Source organism: Leptodactylus fuscus, chromosome 4 (assembly GCF_031893055.1).
Source record: "Leptodactylus fuscus isolate aLepFus1 chromosome 4, aLepFus1.hap2, whole genome shotgun sequence".
NCBI lineage: Eukaryota > Metazoa > Chordata > Amphibia > Anura > Leptodactylidae > Leptodactylus > Leptodactylus fuscus.
In genome coordinates this window covers 168,633,746-168,651,591 of record NC_134268.1, presented here as the reverse complement: position 1 = coordinate 168,651,591, position 17,846 = coordinate 168,633,746, and the positions used below count along the sequence as shown (strand labels likewise).

The following is a 17,846-nucleotide window of genomic DNA, read 5'->3' as shown; positions in this document are numbered from 1 at the left end:
GAATAGTACCTAATAAAACTTACCAGTGAATTTCCTGCACTAGTTAAGCTAATGTTCATTCTGGTTCCCCATTGCTTTTGCAGAGGGCAGTGGGGGAGGCCAGAACTCTTGTTCCTCTGTCTCCCCTGCAGGTGCTCTTGCTCTGTTATTTCATTTACTCTCCAGAGACTCAAGCCACAGCTCCAATCAACAGAATGGCATTGGTCACATGACTGAAAGTTGGATTGGCTGAAGAGGAGACAGGAATAAGATTTCTGTCTTCCCAAAATGCCCTCCACAAATATAATGAACAGAGCTCCAGGGAACAAGGGTCTGCATTAACAATAGAGCTTAACCAACACAGGGAATGATCTGGTAAGGCTGGCTTCACATCTTTTATCGGAGTCAACTTTCACCGGAGTCTCTGGCACAGGTCCCTCTAAAATTGACAGATAAAGAAGTCCTGCAAACTTTTTTGTCCAGTGGACTCCATTAAAGTCAATGGTGTCCCCCAGTTTTCATTTGTACACAGACGCAGGTGTGAAAAGTTCCACAGTACATAAACATAATCAACCATCAGCTACAAAATTAAAGTAAAAATAAAGTAAAGATATGAGTACCTGTGCAAGAATGTCAACTCCATTAACTTGATGAAGAACCCCCTAATTATAAAAAAAAAAAAAAAATAATTTATCACCTTAACAATTACATCGTAGACTAATAATATCATGTATTATTGTTTCATTAAATTGGGGGCAGATATGTCAGTGTGTACACATATAGCAATTCAAAGTGTGTATACGTTACTGTTACTTTGATAAATGTGTTAGGAAAAACAGGATTGGAAAAGCTGTGTTTCCAAAAATGTGTGTGTTTTTGAAAAGCACAGCATGTTCATTTTAGGTACAGAATCGCAATATATTTAATACGGGAAGAAAAACAATGAGAAAAAAAAGCAGCAAAAACACAATAAAAATTGCTGCAGAAAAAAAAAAAAAAATTGTTGTATTCCGCAGCAATTTCTAGCTACATTTTGTTAAGCAGGGCCTTAGAATCTGAAATACAAAAATAAATAACTTCGGAACACATTTAACGGTTAATATGTTGTCCATAGTTTCTACAGACGTGATAAATTGGCCGCTATAGTCATGTTACATGTCATCATTCATCACTGTTTTATTGGATGTCATTATGTATGTAGCTGGAAGAACCATGAAGAAAATGCAGCGGATTGGTTACAAAATACTCTCTGACTGTCCCAATCATCTGAACGTGGCTAGCAGAAAGCCATGGGATCCCACCAAAAACAGCCCTATTCAGACTGAACTGAAATATCTGCAACAAATCTACCTATCTAACGTCAAAGTGACCACTCCTGCCATGTCTGTCTGATTTTAAAATAGGGAATTGCTAGACATGGGAACCCTTGATGTGGGTTACAAAGTTATGTGTTTTGGATAAAATCATAGTTATTAATGAAGTCAGGACTTGTTATGTTGGCTGAGGGAAATGGGGTACTAGTGTTTTTGGGGTGTACATATATAGATGCTGGACAGACTGTCTGACCTCAAGGTTTGGGAATCATAGCTAGCATTGTGCACCTCACATTAACATGGCACCTTATATGCTAAGCAACCATTAGCATCATAGACTGTAGGTGTGCACATGTGCAGCCTCCACCATATACCATGTGGGCATGTCTGCATCCTGCAGTGAACCATTGCTTCATCTAATGTCAGGTAAATATGGCCTCATTGATAGAAATCTTGGCATGCCTGTTTCAGTAAATATAAGACAAGATGCTCCAGAATTGTATCTTTACATTGTTTTACTCTTCTGTTATTCCTCCTGGAAAAATAACAATTGTTGCAAAAAAAATTGACAACTGGGCGTGGACATTGCCCTTGAGTATGCTTAATGTACACTGAATCTGTCAGGACTGAATGTACACTTACAGCCTGGTGTGTGGTGGATATTATGTCTGGATATTAATAAGCTTATGTATTTCAGTAGTGATGTGGTGATGATGATGATGGTAAAACATGTCTGCCATTTAGGCTAAGGCCCCATGGGCCGTAATCGAAGCACTAAAGCGCTGTGCAAAGTACCGCTGTGTGAATGCATTGTGGTTCTCTCTGCAGTGCTTTTAAGAGAAAGTTCACTGAGTTTTCCTCTGCGGACTTTCTCTTAACACTATATCTATGGGAAAGCCGCCGGCGTTTCCGTAGATGTAATTGACATGCTGCGATTTGCAAAGCCACAACGGCTTTGCAAATCACAGCATGTCCGCACTACGATTTTTTCCGCAAAGTGGGGATGGGATTCGCATGAATTCCATCCACTTTACCTGCACTTTACAACACTGTGATTTTCCCCGCAGCATCTCCGCTGCGGGCAAATCGCGGCGTTTACGTCCCGTGGGGCCCCGGCTTTAAAAAGCTATACAGTACCAAGCTGGGTAGAGACAATCAGTGCCTCTGCTCCTTTGTTACCGGAATCTATGGGGTCTCAGCACCTGGACTCACCAATACATGTCACCAGTGGCGTAACAATCGCGGTCGCAAGGGATGCGACCACAACCGGGCCCAGAGGGGTACAGGGTCCGCGACAAGCTGGAAATGGCCGGAGCCCCGGACCACCATGACAGTGGTCGGGGAACGAGGCTTTCCCCGACCGCTATACATGTTAACAGAAAGGGGCCTCCTCAGGACCCTTTCCAGTTCATGCCAGCCCATGGTAGGTGACTAAAAATAAAAAAAATATTTATACTCACCTGTCCTGGGTTCACCATCTACTGCGGGATTTTCTGGACGGTTTCTGAAGTCACGCGCCCCAGACCTCACTCCCTGGGGTGTGTATGATTGGTTCCAGCAGACACATGGGGCGAGCCGGCATAATGACGTCATCACCTCCCACGTGACTGCTGAGGCCCAATCACAAGCCCCAGTAGGACCTCAGTTGCAAGACAGAAGAGGAATGAGGATACCCAGGAAAGGTGATATAAGGTGAGTATAAGTGTTTGCTTTTTTTAATCACTTCCCCTCCATCTCTACTTATTATACTCTGAGGTCTGATCTCTTGGGAGCTCATAATACTCTGTGGGAGCCACTGTGGGCATATAATACTGTGTTGGGGCGAATGTGGAGCGCATAATACTGTGTGGGGGCCGCTGTGGAGGGCATAATACTGTGTGTGGGCCGCTGTGGAGGGCATAATACTGTGTGGTGCCTGCTGTGGAGAGCATGATGCTGTGAGGAGGGGCACTATGGAGCACATAATGCTGTGTGGGGGCCCGCTAAGGAGCACATAATACTGTTCCCAGTATTGTTTACATTCTGGCGCTGCTCTGCTCACTCACCATATTCTTGATAACTGCAGTTGTGGGTACTAAAGCTGTTCCCTCTCAAGTATCAGAGTTATCTCTGCAGCACCTGTGACCGTCCACTATCAAGACTTCACTCTAGGGAGGGGGCCCCAGACAAAAGTTTTCACCCGGGCCCAGAAGCCTTTAGTTACACCACTGCATGTCACTATGACATGTCAATAGACTGCTAAAATGATATATCACATTTTCATTTTAAAGGAATACTAAACCTAGAAAAGGATGATTAATGTAAACAAGAAATATGTCTGTCTGATGTCTGCAGCATTTTCTACACGATCCTGTCACAGTCAGTCGTTTACAAATCCTGCAGGTGTTCGCTACTAGAGATGAGCGAGTAGTATTCGATCAAGTAGGTATTGGATAGAAGACTACGGTATTTGAAATACTCGTACTTGTTCGAATACTACTCGCTATTCGCAGTAAAGATTCAATTCAGAACCAGCGTTGATTGGCCAAATGATATACAATGCTGGTCCTGCAGGATGAGTAAGGGCCGGTTCACATTAGCGCTTGCCTCCCTTCCGGAAGGAGTCCGCAAGAGGATCCCCCCAAACGGATTATCAGCGCAACTGCAAGCGTTGTGCAGTTAAAGCGCACGGACCCCTTAGACTACAATGGGGTCCATGTGCTTGCCGCGCACTGCCCCCACGAATCATTTGTGCGGGTAGTGTTCTGCAAGCACACGGACCCGTTATAGTCTATGGGTTCTGTGTGCTTTAACTGCACAGCGCTCCTCCTAAACACTCTCCTACTGCTACTCGTGGACTTGGTGACTCTCCTTTAGTCGAATAGTGGTTTCCATTGAAAAGAGCATTTTTTCCCATAGACCAAAATGGGATTCAATATTCGATCGAGTAGTCGAATATTGAGGCTCTACTCGAAACGAACCTTGAATATTTCACTACTCGCTCATCTCTTTTCGCTACCTGTTGGTCTAACGCAATCATTGACTAGCTATACGCCCAAAAGTAGAGTCATTGCAGAAAGCAACTCTCATTCTTAGTTTCACCTATGGACCATAAGATATTGTTTAACATCAGAGAAAAAGTTACAGCAACCATATAGTTTTTCCAGTGGTAAGAGTATTATTGCTTTGAGTATAAAAACAATATAGTTTTGTCACTGTGAATGGTTAAAATGATGGGGAAGAGTATGCAAGCAAGTTTTCTTGGATGGCGCCAGATTTTCAAGATGCCTTGTGACATACCTTGGGATATAAGCCAAAACAGAGTGGCACATCCCCAGTTGTCTCTCCTCCATCGAGGAAAACTTATTTCTATATTCCACCCCAGGAATTCCTAGAGGAGTATTCGTAACCTTTAAGATTCCATATGCCTACAATCTCAGTCACCACAAGGAGACATTGTAACCCTTCAGCCTAAATTTATGTTAACAACCACAAATCCCAGGTTGTACATGTGTTTCTATGAATAGATATATACAGACATTAAAATGGTTCTATCAGCTTAATATGCCCCCTATGCAGGAGCAGCGTATTACAATTGAAGGTCTGTACTACTAGTAGCCATGATGGCACAATAATGTCATTGGCTATTAGAAGCACTGACATAATACACCAAACACTTGGTTTATAAGTCCAGTGTATTCATGAGGACAAGGCACCCACTGCTTTCCCCCATCTCTTAGGGTGGTGACTGACAGACCGCTATGTATATGTGCATACACACCATGCTGATAGCCAAGGAAGAAGAGGAGTATATTGGACTATTCTTTCAGCGCTCTAAGGGAGAGTTCACATGGAGTAACGTGCCACGTGATGTGGCACGTATACGCCGTGTGAGACTTTGCGGGCCGTATACGCTCCCATTGATTTCAATAGGAGCCGGGATCATTTACGCGCAAAATCACGGCCGCAAAATAACGCAGCGTTTACGATCCACGCTCCCATTGAAATCAATGGGAGCGTATACGGCCCGCAAAGTCTCACACGGCGTATACGTGCCACATCACGCGGCACTTTACTCTGTGTGAACTCTCCCTAAGTAGCCAAACAGAACAACACTGTGCTATTTTGGCTACTAGTAGTACGGACCAGTAGCTGTACCAAGACTCCTTTCCATGGGGCACTACATTAACCTGACGTATCTGCTTTAAAAAGTAATTTTAAGACAACTATACCTGATAAAATGGGTCCCGGATTAGTAATCTCATACAGATCAATACGCGCAATAAATGAACAGATGGAGCTCTGTCTATCCATTCTCTGTGATAGGAGAATTAAAAGAAACAATAATAAGTGATTAGCAACATATTTTAGAAGTCTTGATCTAATTGTTGAACTTGCATAACTAATTAGATCATTACGCATTAATAGTTTTCTGTGTAATATGTGGCTGCTACATTGCCAGCTGATGCTTTGTGGAACATACAGTGTGTGGGAGATAAGCGTGGGCTATATTACTGTCTATGTCTATGGCTATTAATGGCTGAGCTGGGAGTAAGGCCAACAAGGAAAATGAAATGATTTAGGTTTGGAAAGATGTGAAAGGCTGGCATACAACAAAACTTGACAAGAATGTCTGGAATCCCAACACTCCAGGAATAAAGGCAGTTTTACAATTCCATGTAGTTGCACACTTTTTGTTTTTTAGGATCAGATATTTGAAAAGAGAAAAAATGCAATGTTATATAAATCTCTGCACATTGTAGAATTATAATAATAGTATAATAGTAATTTGTAAAGATAAGAATAAAAAACAATAATATATAACAATAATATAAAAACATACAAAAATCTTATTTTACCTGCATCCAAGCCTGTTCTTTATCAGTGCCATGAATATGTCAAGGAATAAGTTATGCTGAGCGTGTTGGCTAAAATTTCTTTCATTTTTGTAATTAATGCTGGAAGTTAAAAGAAAAATAAAGTAAATAAATATACGTTAAAATATATTGCATAAAACATAAAAGTGACATAAAACCTAACACTTGTCATGTGTTCTGTTCATACATTTAAAAAACTCTTGGGGGGATTTATCAAGCTCTGTGCGCCAGTATTCGAATTAACAAAGTCCCAAAAAGGGACTCTATGACTTTTTGCCCTTAAAGAGGACCTTTCACCACCTGGGGCACATGCAGTGTAATACAACACTAGAAAGCCGACAGTGTGCTGAATTCCATTACGCTGAGCGGTGTGGAACACCCCCTCCCTTACTCCTGAGGGGTACACTGGGGGGAGTGTTCCTCACCGCTCAGGGTCATGGCTGGGCGGTAAGGAACACTCCCTCTCACAGTACAGTGCTATAGACGCTGCTGTGAGGAAGGATGATCCTGATTGACTGTCAGAAACGCCCTTCTGACAGTGAAGAGCTACGGTATCGGCATCGATATCTCTTCACCGGGGGCACAGAACGGGAAAGCCGATAGAGCGCTGAATTCCACGTACTGTCGGCTTTCTAGCGGTGGGTGTATTACACTGTATGTGCCCCAGGAGGTGAAAGGTCCTCTTCAAATACACAAACATTTTAAGACATTTTGCATGCTTACATTGCTCAATCAACTTTTGAAAAATGGGTGGGAAAGGCAGTGTGGTTGGCTTGTTGAGCTGATTTATCAATACAACTTTTTAAAGAGGAACTTTTACCGCCTCTACCAAGTCCAGCTCTTTGAATCATTAAATAGACACTGTTCAATTTCTTGTGGCACAGTTGGAATTTTTTTCTCTGGCCCCAACGCTCTTGAGCAATAAGTGCTGTTAGTTTTAGTGCCTTAAATACTATTCTACTCTCAGGTGGGAGGTGTCAGGCAGGAGCACACGAGGGGTGTGACTCTGAGCTCTGACATTGGCTGCCTCTGATTGGAGCTCTGAATCAGCACACTCCTTGTCTGCTCCTTCCTGTCACTGCTCACCTGACAGTACAGGGCCTACATAGCACATTCTGGTACCTGGTTTAGATTTTCAGTGTCATTTACACCAGTTTTCTGGCCTAATTAACAAAAAAAAAAATCAATGGGCCATGCCCTTGTCATGCCTACTTTTGGGCAATGCAAAAAATAAAGTTGGAATTTTGTTGTGCATAATAAATCTACTCCGAAAAACTGACTTTAAAATTTTTCCTTATGATAGATCCCAACCCACAATTTTTAAGTCTATTTACAGACAAAGTTTCTGTAGATAAAACAGCATCGTCAGCATAATGTCACTTTACAAAATGTATGTGAATACTGTGTGACAATTGTACATGCTTTCATGTACCCACTAAATCCACGCAATTACCAGTGGAGTATTGGCAACTACTGGAGACAACTGGCCTAACATGTTTAAAGCCTAACTCCCATTTTATTTTTTATTTATTTTTTTGCTATTATGTCAGGGGTAGGGGAGTTTTGGTGAACATTTTTGTAATATACTTTATTAACCTACCAACTTCCCAATAATAGAAAACAGGCTGTAAAGTTCCCATTAGCAATGATCTAACTAAGCATTGTCCATATATACATGTTCTCAATGTACAGTAGTACACAGAGCTGAAGCATTTACCAAAGGAGATGGTCGCTTCAAATGGCTGTATCTCCAGGTTTATACCACGTAGAAAAATGGTTCTCAGTTTTCATATGTTGTCATTTATTGAAGTACTAGTTATATAAGAATTATACATATAACTAGTTAAAAACACAATTGGGAATGTGATTTTATATCCAGCATAAACTGCTGCATATTAAGTTCAAATTCACAATTGTGTTTTTAACCAGAGATATATCAGGTTCTGTTATAGATAGTACTTCAATAAATGTAATCAAATCAGCTTTCTTATCATACCAGAACCATTTCTCTAGGTGGTATAAAACTGGAGATACGGCCATTTGAAGTAACCATCCCCCTTTTAGCTCGGCATATTCACAATACAACGGTGTACAGACTTTCCTTAGTAACAGCTCAGTTAGGGGATTGCTATGGAGAATGTTACAGCCTGTTTTATAATAAAAAGGATGTTAGATTCATACTTTCAACTATATTACGAAAATGGTCACCAAACCTAGCGAAAAAAAAAGGGAGTTAAACTTTAAGAGTCAGGGGCATACATATAATAATGTTAGAGGGAGTCTCCCGGTATTAAACCAGTAATACTGATGGATAGGTCATGCAAAAACAAATTTAAACATAAATAAATATGGGTGTATTCAGACTGGTGGCATGCCTGAAAAAAATAACTTTAATTGCATGTTGCATCATGTTGGCAAGAATTTTTTAGACATGTCTATGCCAGAGAAATGTCCTGGCTCTCTTTCAGTAATTCTTTCCCAACACTTCCCCTTGCAATGGGACTGACTGTTATAGTGGTACATTTTAAGTGCCATCTAAATCCTGCCTTGTACTCTGCCATTGAAATCTTATGCATTTCTTCTGGCAATTAACATAAGAGCCACTAGAGCTATTACACAAGGTACAAGGGGGAGTTGTTGGTGAGGGATTGTTGAAGAAAAGCCAGGACAAGTCTTTGCTATGCCATGCCTAGCGGACCTAACCAGGACAGCGCAAGACACAATAAAAGTGTACTTTTTAGGTATGTTACTGCCATTATCACCACCATAGACAGGCCGGTACTATTCCGTTATCGGGCCAGCAGCAGCGCATTTCAGCACCAGCTTTCGGGACAGCAGTTCAGTTCAGCAGCGGGAATTACAATGACATCCGAGGACTGCTGGCCCGATGCTTGTGCCCAGTAGCCAGTACATCAATGACCCCCCCTCCATCTCCTCCTCCTTCCAGTGCTGCCCCCCAGCTCTCCTTACATCTACCCCGTACCCTCTCCCCGCCACATGACTAAGCCGATGCTGGCCCGATGATAGAGGCCGTGCTTGTGTGTAGTAGGCAGTACATCGATCGATGCCCTCATCCTCCTCTTCCTTCCAGTGCTGCCCCCCAGCTCTTCTTACATCTGCCCCGTACCCTCTCCCTGTAATAGGCCTCACCGTAAATCTTGAGCAATGAATGCTACTAGATAGCCGCCGGACGCTGCAGAAAGTTTGTCCCTCCGGCTCGCTGTAGCTCACCGTTCCTATAGTCGGCGTGTTTCTTGTCAGGGCCTGGATTGAGCCCCGGTGTCTTTCCTTTCGGTCTCGGTACTAGCGCTGAGGTGAGGCCTAGTCGTGTGGCGGGGAGAGGGTACGGGGAAGATGTAAGGAGAGCTGGGGGGCAGCACTGGCAGGAGGAGAAGGATGGGGGAGGGGGGTCATCGATGTACTGGTTACTGGGCACAAGCATCGGGCCAGCAGTCCTCGGATGTCATTGTAATTCCCGCTGCTGAACTGCTGTCCCGAAAGCTGCTGCTGAACTGCGCTGCTGCTGGCCCGATAACGGAATAGTACCGACAGGCCTACAGGAGTTTGCCTAAAATAAAATCTCAGTTTTTATAAGTTTTTAATCTCAATTTTCCTTATTTTAATATGTACCGTATATTGTTAGAGAGTGAAGGGTGTAGTCTAGGAAGACAGGTATATTCCAGCCAGGCACCTAAGGGGTGTATGGTAAAGGCCCACACCAGGGAGGTCAGCTGACTAATCAGTCCCTAATAACAGTCTGAGGGTGCATTCACACTACGGAACGCCAGCGTGTATCACAGCCGTACACGCCGGCGTTACAGCAGGGCTGCCGGACACTTCCCATTCATTTCTATGGGAGCCGGCATGCGAGCGCTCCCCATAGAAATGAATGGGCTGCTTTTTTCCATTCATTTCTATGGGGAGCGCTCGCATGCCGGCTCCCATAGAAATGAATGGGAAGTGTTCGGCAGCCCTGCTGTAGCGCCGGCGTGTACAGCTGTGATACACGCTGGCGTTTCGTAGTGTGAATGCACCCTGAGTGTGAAGACTAGCAGGGTGGCACCACACTGACAGAGTTGAACTGTCCAGACCGGATCTCCAAAGCAGGTACTGTGCCACCTGTTGTTATTGCCAAGGTGGAAGACTGGTAGCCAGTCTCCTGTATAGTCAGGGAAAAGTTTCCTTAGGTTTGTTAGTTTCTCAGCCAAGAAGGATTTTGTTTTGTTTATCCTGTGGCTTTGCAAAAGCAGTGTATGCGTTACATGTGAATAAAGCCTGAACCTGTGTGTAATCCAGTGTCTGTGTCCCTGTTTCCTGCACTGCTACAAGCATCTACCTGAGCAATTTGCCACAATATATATTTTAACATATATAGTATGTAAAGAGTTCACTGAGACGGAACTGGATATATGCAAAACAGCCTTCCTCTATATATGTGTATATACAGTACATATCAGGCAGCACTCCAAGAATCCACGTGACAAAAAGTGTATACTTCATTATCCCATAGATAGATAAACAGACAATTATATAGATATAGACATACATGGGAAACATATAAGCAATAATTTTGTAAGAAATATCTTTGCATTTTTGATCCTATTTCACAAATGCTACAATTGTTTTTTACACTGTAACATTTGTGGGATAATGGTCTCATATTAAATGGATTCTCCAGTCTTTGAAATACAATGGGTGGAATTTATCATGTTAGTTTTCTGGTGTCAAAATGGTTCAATTTTGGTGCACGTTCATTTGTGCCACTCTATTTTTGGGCTCGCTTGCTATTTATTAAAAAGGTGAATTGAGAAGGAAGGTGATCTAGGCAGGCCAGGGAGGGGACACTTTATATCTTCTCTCCAGTAGGTGAAGGGAAAAAGCACAGAAAAAGAACACCATCTCAGAGTTTTGGTTACACCAGGTCACTGAACTCCATTATAAGGGTAACAGGGCAATTTGTCAATCACGTGTTATCCCCCTAATGCTCAAGTTTGATAGATTACTGGGAGAGACTGGGGAGGACCCAGTGGTTATGGTCCACACTAATACCACTGACAAGGTTAGAAGTAGGTGGAAGTATCCTAAAAATTATTTCAGGGTTTTAGGTCATAAGCTGAAGTAAAGGACCTCAATAGTAGTATTTTCTGAAATACTACCTTTACCGTGGAACACAAATGATAAACAGTGTAGGCAGAAGGGGCTGAGGTTCTTGGAGAAAAGGCCTGACTTTGTCTATAAACTACAGGGGTGTAATGAAAGGGGCATCATTGCACATGTTACAAAGAGTTCAGCCATCTTACAAATCACTTGTCAGACCACACATGGAATATTGTGCACAGTTTTGGGCACCTATGACCAAGAAAGAAATAATACCGCTTAAGTGGGCTGAGAGGCGAGCAACCACAATAATAAACGGAATGGGTGGATGACAGTGCCCAGAGAGATCATCAAAACTAAGGTCAGTACTTTTTATCAAACGTTAGTACAGATATAACTGAGCGGAGCTCTTCATACCCAGGACGTAACATGGGGACATCCTCTACATATAGAGGAAAGCATGTTTCTACAAAGACACAGAAGAGTGGCCTTTACTCTAAGAGTGGTGAGCCTAAGGAAGTCTGTTAAAGAAGAATGTGTAATGGATCTGGATCAACACGACAGAATAACAAGCTGAACTGGATGGACTTCTGTTTTCAGCCTTACAACGTTACTATGTTACTAATAACACCAAGTAATCGCATTCAAACTCTTCATAGACTGGGGTGAGAATAAAGTAGGGTGAGTGCAGGCACTTACTGCTCTGTGTCCCTTCTCTTCGCACAGTAACTAACAAATCTTACAGACAAAAGGTTATGGAGGAATCATACAACTTGGGGGGAAAGGGGGGTTCCTCAGAGCTATGTTTAGACTTGTTTTTATGTCAATCGAAATGGAGTCTTCATTTTTGTATGTTTGGTTGTAAGTTTTCGTCTCTTACCTTTACAGGAAATAGATGGATTGTTCAACCTACCTAAATTTTTCAAGTTCGACAGATTCAGTGGATTCTTGCCACTGAGTTTTAGGTGTGTGGTTCTTCCCAAACTTCTGCTGAGTCTTTGGCGTACCAGTACCTTTCAAAGCTGGAAGCTTCAAACAGAAAACATATGAGTTCAGGTTTAAAAAAATGTTATGGTTATTATCTATATTTTAAAATCCTGAAGCTCTGCACCAGCATCCAGTCGCATCTACCTGTATTTTGGACCGGAACCTGAGGCGGCCTCCACCTCCGGTTCGGGTCCAAAAACCCCCGCGAGAACTTACCCTTATTCAAAACTTCAGAATTTCCTATGAGATGACCAGTGAGAGTACAATCTTTAATGTCTCTAAATCATAAAAATATACACTTTTGATATGGAACATGGTAAGGGTTGGGGAGGGACAGGGAGGCTACATGGTCTTTCTTAAAGGGATCCTATCACTCAGACATGATTTTTTCTAAGTACCACGTCTCCTACCTTTCGTCGTCTTCTCCGCGCCACCCTTCGCCTACAATCCCGGTTCTTGTATGCTCTCTCGCAGAATTGGGGGCGGGCTCCAGCACTCAGACAGCTTTGGGAGCTCCCCAATGCTGCGAGAGAGCTCTCTCCAGCGCCGCCTCCTATTCTTCAGCAGCGTCATCTCCTATTCTTCCGGCGGTGGGTTGTAACTTCTGAGGCCTCGGGCCTTGGGTGGAGCAGTCTGCGCATACCCACAGGCCACGAAAAAATGGCCGCCTGCACAGTATTGGAAGCGGCCATTTTCTCGTGGCCTGTGGGCATGCACAGACTGCTCCGCCCAAGGCCTCAGAAGTTACAACCCACCGCCAGAAGAATAGGAGGAAGATGACGCTGCTGAAGAAGAGGAGGCGGCGCTGGAGAGACCTCTCGCAGCATTGGGGACGCTCCCAAAGCTGTCTGAGCGCTGGGGCCCACCCCCAGTGCTGCGAGAGAGCTCATTAGCATACCAACAACAATCAGGATTGTAGGCGAACGGCGGCGCTGAGAGGATGACAAAACGTAGGAGACGAATAGCCTTTCTTAAGGCTATTCCGACGTAGTACTTAGAAAAAAAATCATGTCTGAGTGATAGGATCCCTTTAACAGCTTTCTTCTAGTTCTATGTTTATGATTTATACTGTGTAATTTTAGAGATTACTGCTCTCACCACTGCGTGCTATAATTGTATTTAATAAGCAAAATGTTTGGAAAAAGGAAACAAAATGATATTTACATTTGGAATGTGGATTCACCGTTTCTAATAACTAAATACTAATTATCATCACGGAAATATATAAATGAGGGAACAACAACCTCTTTGCTCCCAGCTTCTCATAGACATTGTTGATTGTACCAGGATGCGAGAACATTTTTAGAAGGTAAACAATGTACAAACGAATTCTTAGGTGAATAACACCAGGCTGTTGTGTTTACTAGCTAATGTGTCCCTGTAGTATAATTTGCTTGTGCAAACCTTTGTGTCCTGTAAATTTGGGGTTTTGTAAAAACTAATTAAAGCAGTGGCAAGAATTAAGCCACAACATTACAGTAGAGGGCAGTAGTTTAGGTTGAGATCTTACTTTTTTACCGTTTTATGATTTTATGTGTGCTTCATTAGGATGTCAATATTACAAGACCTAGGCTCACTAGTCACTGACTGTACTGCTCATATACACAAGACTTCTGTGGATGGTGCTGCCAATTTCAATGGGATCTTTCCACAAGAATATTGCCAACAGATCCCCAGCCAACCCCTATAATCGAGAATCGTTGCTTTCATCCACCCCAAAACATCTGAATGGAGAACTAGTGCAAATACCAGATCCCTGTTCCATGTAAACCTTTTACCACAATTATTCAGTATGGTGGAGTCAGAAGTCTTATTCTAGTGATGGGTGGGGGTGACAGTGATAACCCCCAGCGATCATACATTGATTATCTATTCTGCAAATAAATGATGAAAGGTTCTTGGTGGGATAAAAACAATTAAAGGTAGTCTAACACCACCACCAAAATAGCTTCTAAACCATTTATATACTGTTGTAAGGCTGGTTAGTGGTTTTCATATAAAAGAGGACCTGTCATTTCTTTTACCTTTTTCATTCAGTAAATACTTGTGTTTCCCATAAAATAACATTTTTTTTTTCTTAAAGTCTATGAATGAGTTCTTGGTCATTTTGGCATTATATCTTTTATTGGCTAGAATCTCCTTGTTTTCTCTTCCGCTGTCTTCACTTGCTCTCATATAGTGCACAGAAATTCATCTAAGAAGCTGCTTGGTAGCTAGTTCTGTGGGTGTTGTCCTAATGGCTCATCAATAGAGATGAGCGAGTAGTACTCGATCGAGTTGGTATTCGATCGAATACTACGGTATTCAAAATGCTCGTACTCGATCGCTGTTTGAATGTAAAAGTTCGATGCAGAAACAGGATTCATTGGCTGAATGCTATACAGTCGGCCAATCAACGCTGGTTCTTCTCCTACCTTTAGAAGTCTTGTAGTGCGGGCATGCGCAGTCGACTCTGCCCAGGCCTGATGCCTGGCAGAGTGAATTCAGAGCCGGAAGATGCCGCGGGGACGCTGCAAGGAGAAGACTTCTCGGAGGATCCAGCCTGACCCTCACTCGTGGACTTGGTAAGTATAATTTGATCGAATGTTGCCTACCCCTGAAACGAGCATTTTCCCCCCATAGACTATAATAGGGTTCGATATTCGATTCGAATAGTCGAATATTAAGAGGCTACTCGAAATGAATATCGAACCTCGAACATTTTACTGTTTGCTCATCTCTACTCATAAATACTCATTTAGGCCGGGGCCCTATGTAGAATAAACGCTGTGATTTTCTTGTGGCAGAAATGCGGCAGAAAAAAAATTGCGTCATTTTACAGTCAGAGCAAAGTGGATGAGTTTCTAGCGAATCTCATGCCTTCTTTGCAATAAAAACCACAATGCGGACACATGGTGATTTCCAAAAGCGGCACGCTTTTGGAAATCGCAGCATGCCAATTATACATACAGAAACGCCAGCTGTTTGCCTATAGGAGTAATTGAAACAGAAAGTCCGCAGAGGAAACCTCTGCGAACTTTCTGTATAAAATGCTATGGGAAGAACATAGTGAGCCACAGCCAAAAAGCACTGCAGGATAAAGCATGGCGGAAATGAATTGTCGTTTTCCTGCAGCGTTTTTTCCCAGAAAAACTTTCTACTATTATACCTATACGGAAACGACCAGCATTTCCGTGGGTATAATTGACACAACGTTTTTGGAAATCTCAGCACTTCCGCTGTGGGTATTTTTTTGCAATGTGTTGATAGGATTCACTAAAACGCCGTCCACTTTGCAGGGACTGTAAAACGCTGCAGTTTTTGATGTGGTATTTATGCCATGTGGGGCTTCAGCCTTAAGCAGAAAACTTATTGAATTGATAAGAATTCAGCCTATGCAAGTGTTTATTTGCACTTAGGCAGCTACTCATGTGGATCACTGTGAAAAGGGAACACAGCAGCTTGTGTTATATGAGAGAAAGGGAAGACTGCAGAAGAAAAAGCAAGCAGAACTTGACTATAATAGATATAATACAATAACTTAAAAAAATTATCACAGACTTGCACATAGCCTTTAAAATCCTATACGGAGTTGCTCATCTCCAACTGAGTGTAGTAATTTCCCTTGAATTTTCATATTGATATTTTTCCATAAGCAATAACAGAGGAAGAGAACAATGCTCAGCTGACAGAAAAGATCCTCCAGAATTATTAGTTTATGGGAAATAATTGACTTAAAAAGGATCTCTGCCATCTTTAACAATTCTAGCTCTATACATCAATTAATAGCGACTGCTCCACTGATACCAGCACAATCAGAATTTCTTATTTAGCCCCCACCGTTCCCGAGCAATCAATTAGTTAGTTTTGGTGCCTGAGGTGTTATTTAGACTCTGTACTGTCCAGGGGGCGGCAGAAGCAGACAAGGGGTGTGATTCTGAGCTCTGACACTGGCTGCGTCTGATAGGAGCTCTGAATCACACCCCTGTCTGACATCACCCGTCTGACATTACAGAGCATCGGGCATCAAAAATACTTGCTCTTCTCGGGAATGGTGGGGGCTAAAGAAAAAAATCCAACTGTGCAGGAATCAGAGTCTTCTAACATATGCTAAACACTTGAATTGGTGTAAGTAGTGAAAAGTCTTCTTTAAACAGGACTTGTCACAAATTACTCCTGACATGTCTGTTTTACTAAATACTGTACTTGAGTTCCCCTTTATATATTGATTCTGGAGCAATTTCTATAGCTCTTAAGTTATCCCTACAAGAAATTGATTAATAAATATTGACAACTATATATATATATATATATATATATATATATATATATATATATATATATATATATATATATATATATATATACACACAGTTATATTTGCTCTTTGCAATGGTCCATGTCACACAGTGACACTATTTATTTGGTTTCCCTCTGTAGGGCCACTCTCCATTGATAAGGGAAATTACAACAACCAGCTGTTATATTATTCATGCTGTATATTTCCAGGAGGAATATTCTTCTTCTTATCAGAGCAGTGTGTCTGTACACAAAATGACACACCCCATTGATAACACCAAATTTTCAATTTATTGAAAATTTGCAGAAGTAACAACAGAGGAGCAGCACACCGCAGAATACTAAGAAAATATAGTCGAATTATTTCATGGTAATAGAAGTATATTGTAAACCAAGTAAGTCAGAGGAGTTGATCAGGTCTTGTTTAAAGGGAACCTGTCAGGTCAGTTTGGGACACTAAACCACCCACAGGTCCTTACAGACCGGACTTTAGTGTCCCAAATCACAATGTTTTAAAAACCATCTGTGCCTGAAATTAAAAAAGAAAATTAACCTTTATACTTACCTAGAGATGAGTACGATGAGTCTCATCAGACTCATCTCTGGTGCTCCCATCACTTTCAATGAAGCCAAGGACATTCAGCCCTGCTTCACTGTGCAAGGGCCAGGGGTATGGGGCATGCGCACTGAAGCCAAGATATAGTCATTCAGTGAAGAACTGTGCTGGCACAAGGAGTACAGCGGCAGTGTAAGTATAAAGTTTTTATATTATTATTGCAGGCACAGATGGCTTTATTACAGTCCTGTAAAAACCTTTTTAAAGCTTTGCACTATTAATAGACACTTAGCCCCCTATTCTCAGGACAGGGAATAAGTGTCTTGTGAATAGGAGATAAGTGTCCATAATGGCACAACTCCTTTATGTTATTATTACAGAATCAATTAGAAAAAAGCAGCCAACATAGCTTGAAATAAAATCCATTTTACCTGCTGTTTGCTAGACTGTACATTTAACAGCGACCAAAGTCTTTTGATGTCAGAACATTTCCTACAAATGTACAAAAGTTAAAGATTACAGAAATACATAGGAAATACTATTTGGCTTTTAGACGTGCATTCTTTCTAATAAAATTACTATCAATTGTATTCAATTTTTGGGCAGTGTTACAGGCATTTTAGGTAAAGTTATTTTCATGTGACAAATAGCATAAGATATTTAAAGGGGTTGTCCCATAACAAGGATCCTATCTATACTGCTAGTTTATGTGGATATAAGACTTTTCCTAAATACATTGCTTTATCAAAACTGCTTTTTTGGCCGCTATCTTAATTTATT

General features: G+C 41.9%; 1 protein-coding gene across 1 annotated transcript in view; it reads right to left on the bottom strand.

Moving 5' to 3' along the window:
• Positions 1-17,846, bottom strand: part of NEK10 (NIMA related kinase 10) — a 136,145-nt gene that overhangs the window by 115,458 nt on the left and 2,841 nt on the right. The window contains exons 2-6 of the mRNA XM_075271366.1: positions 17,498-17,558; positions 12,159-12,274; positions 6,131-6,229; positions 5,504-5,588; positions 600-641 (exon numbers count right to left, since the gene is read on the bottom strand). Coding sequence (XP_075127467.1) covers positions 600-641; positions 5,504-5,588; positions 6,131-6,229; positions 12,159-12,274; positions 17,498-17,558 — 403 coding nt within the window. The remainder of the gene's footprint in view (positions 1-599; positions 642-5,503; positions 5,589-6,130; positions 6,230-12,158; positions 12,275-17,497; positions 17,559-17,846) is intronic.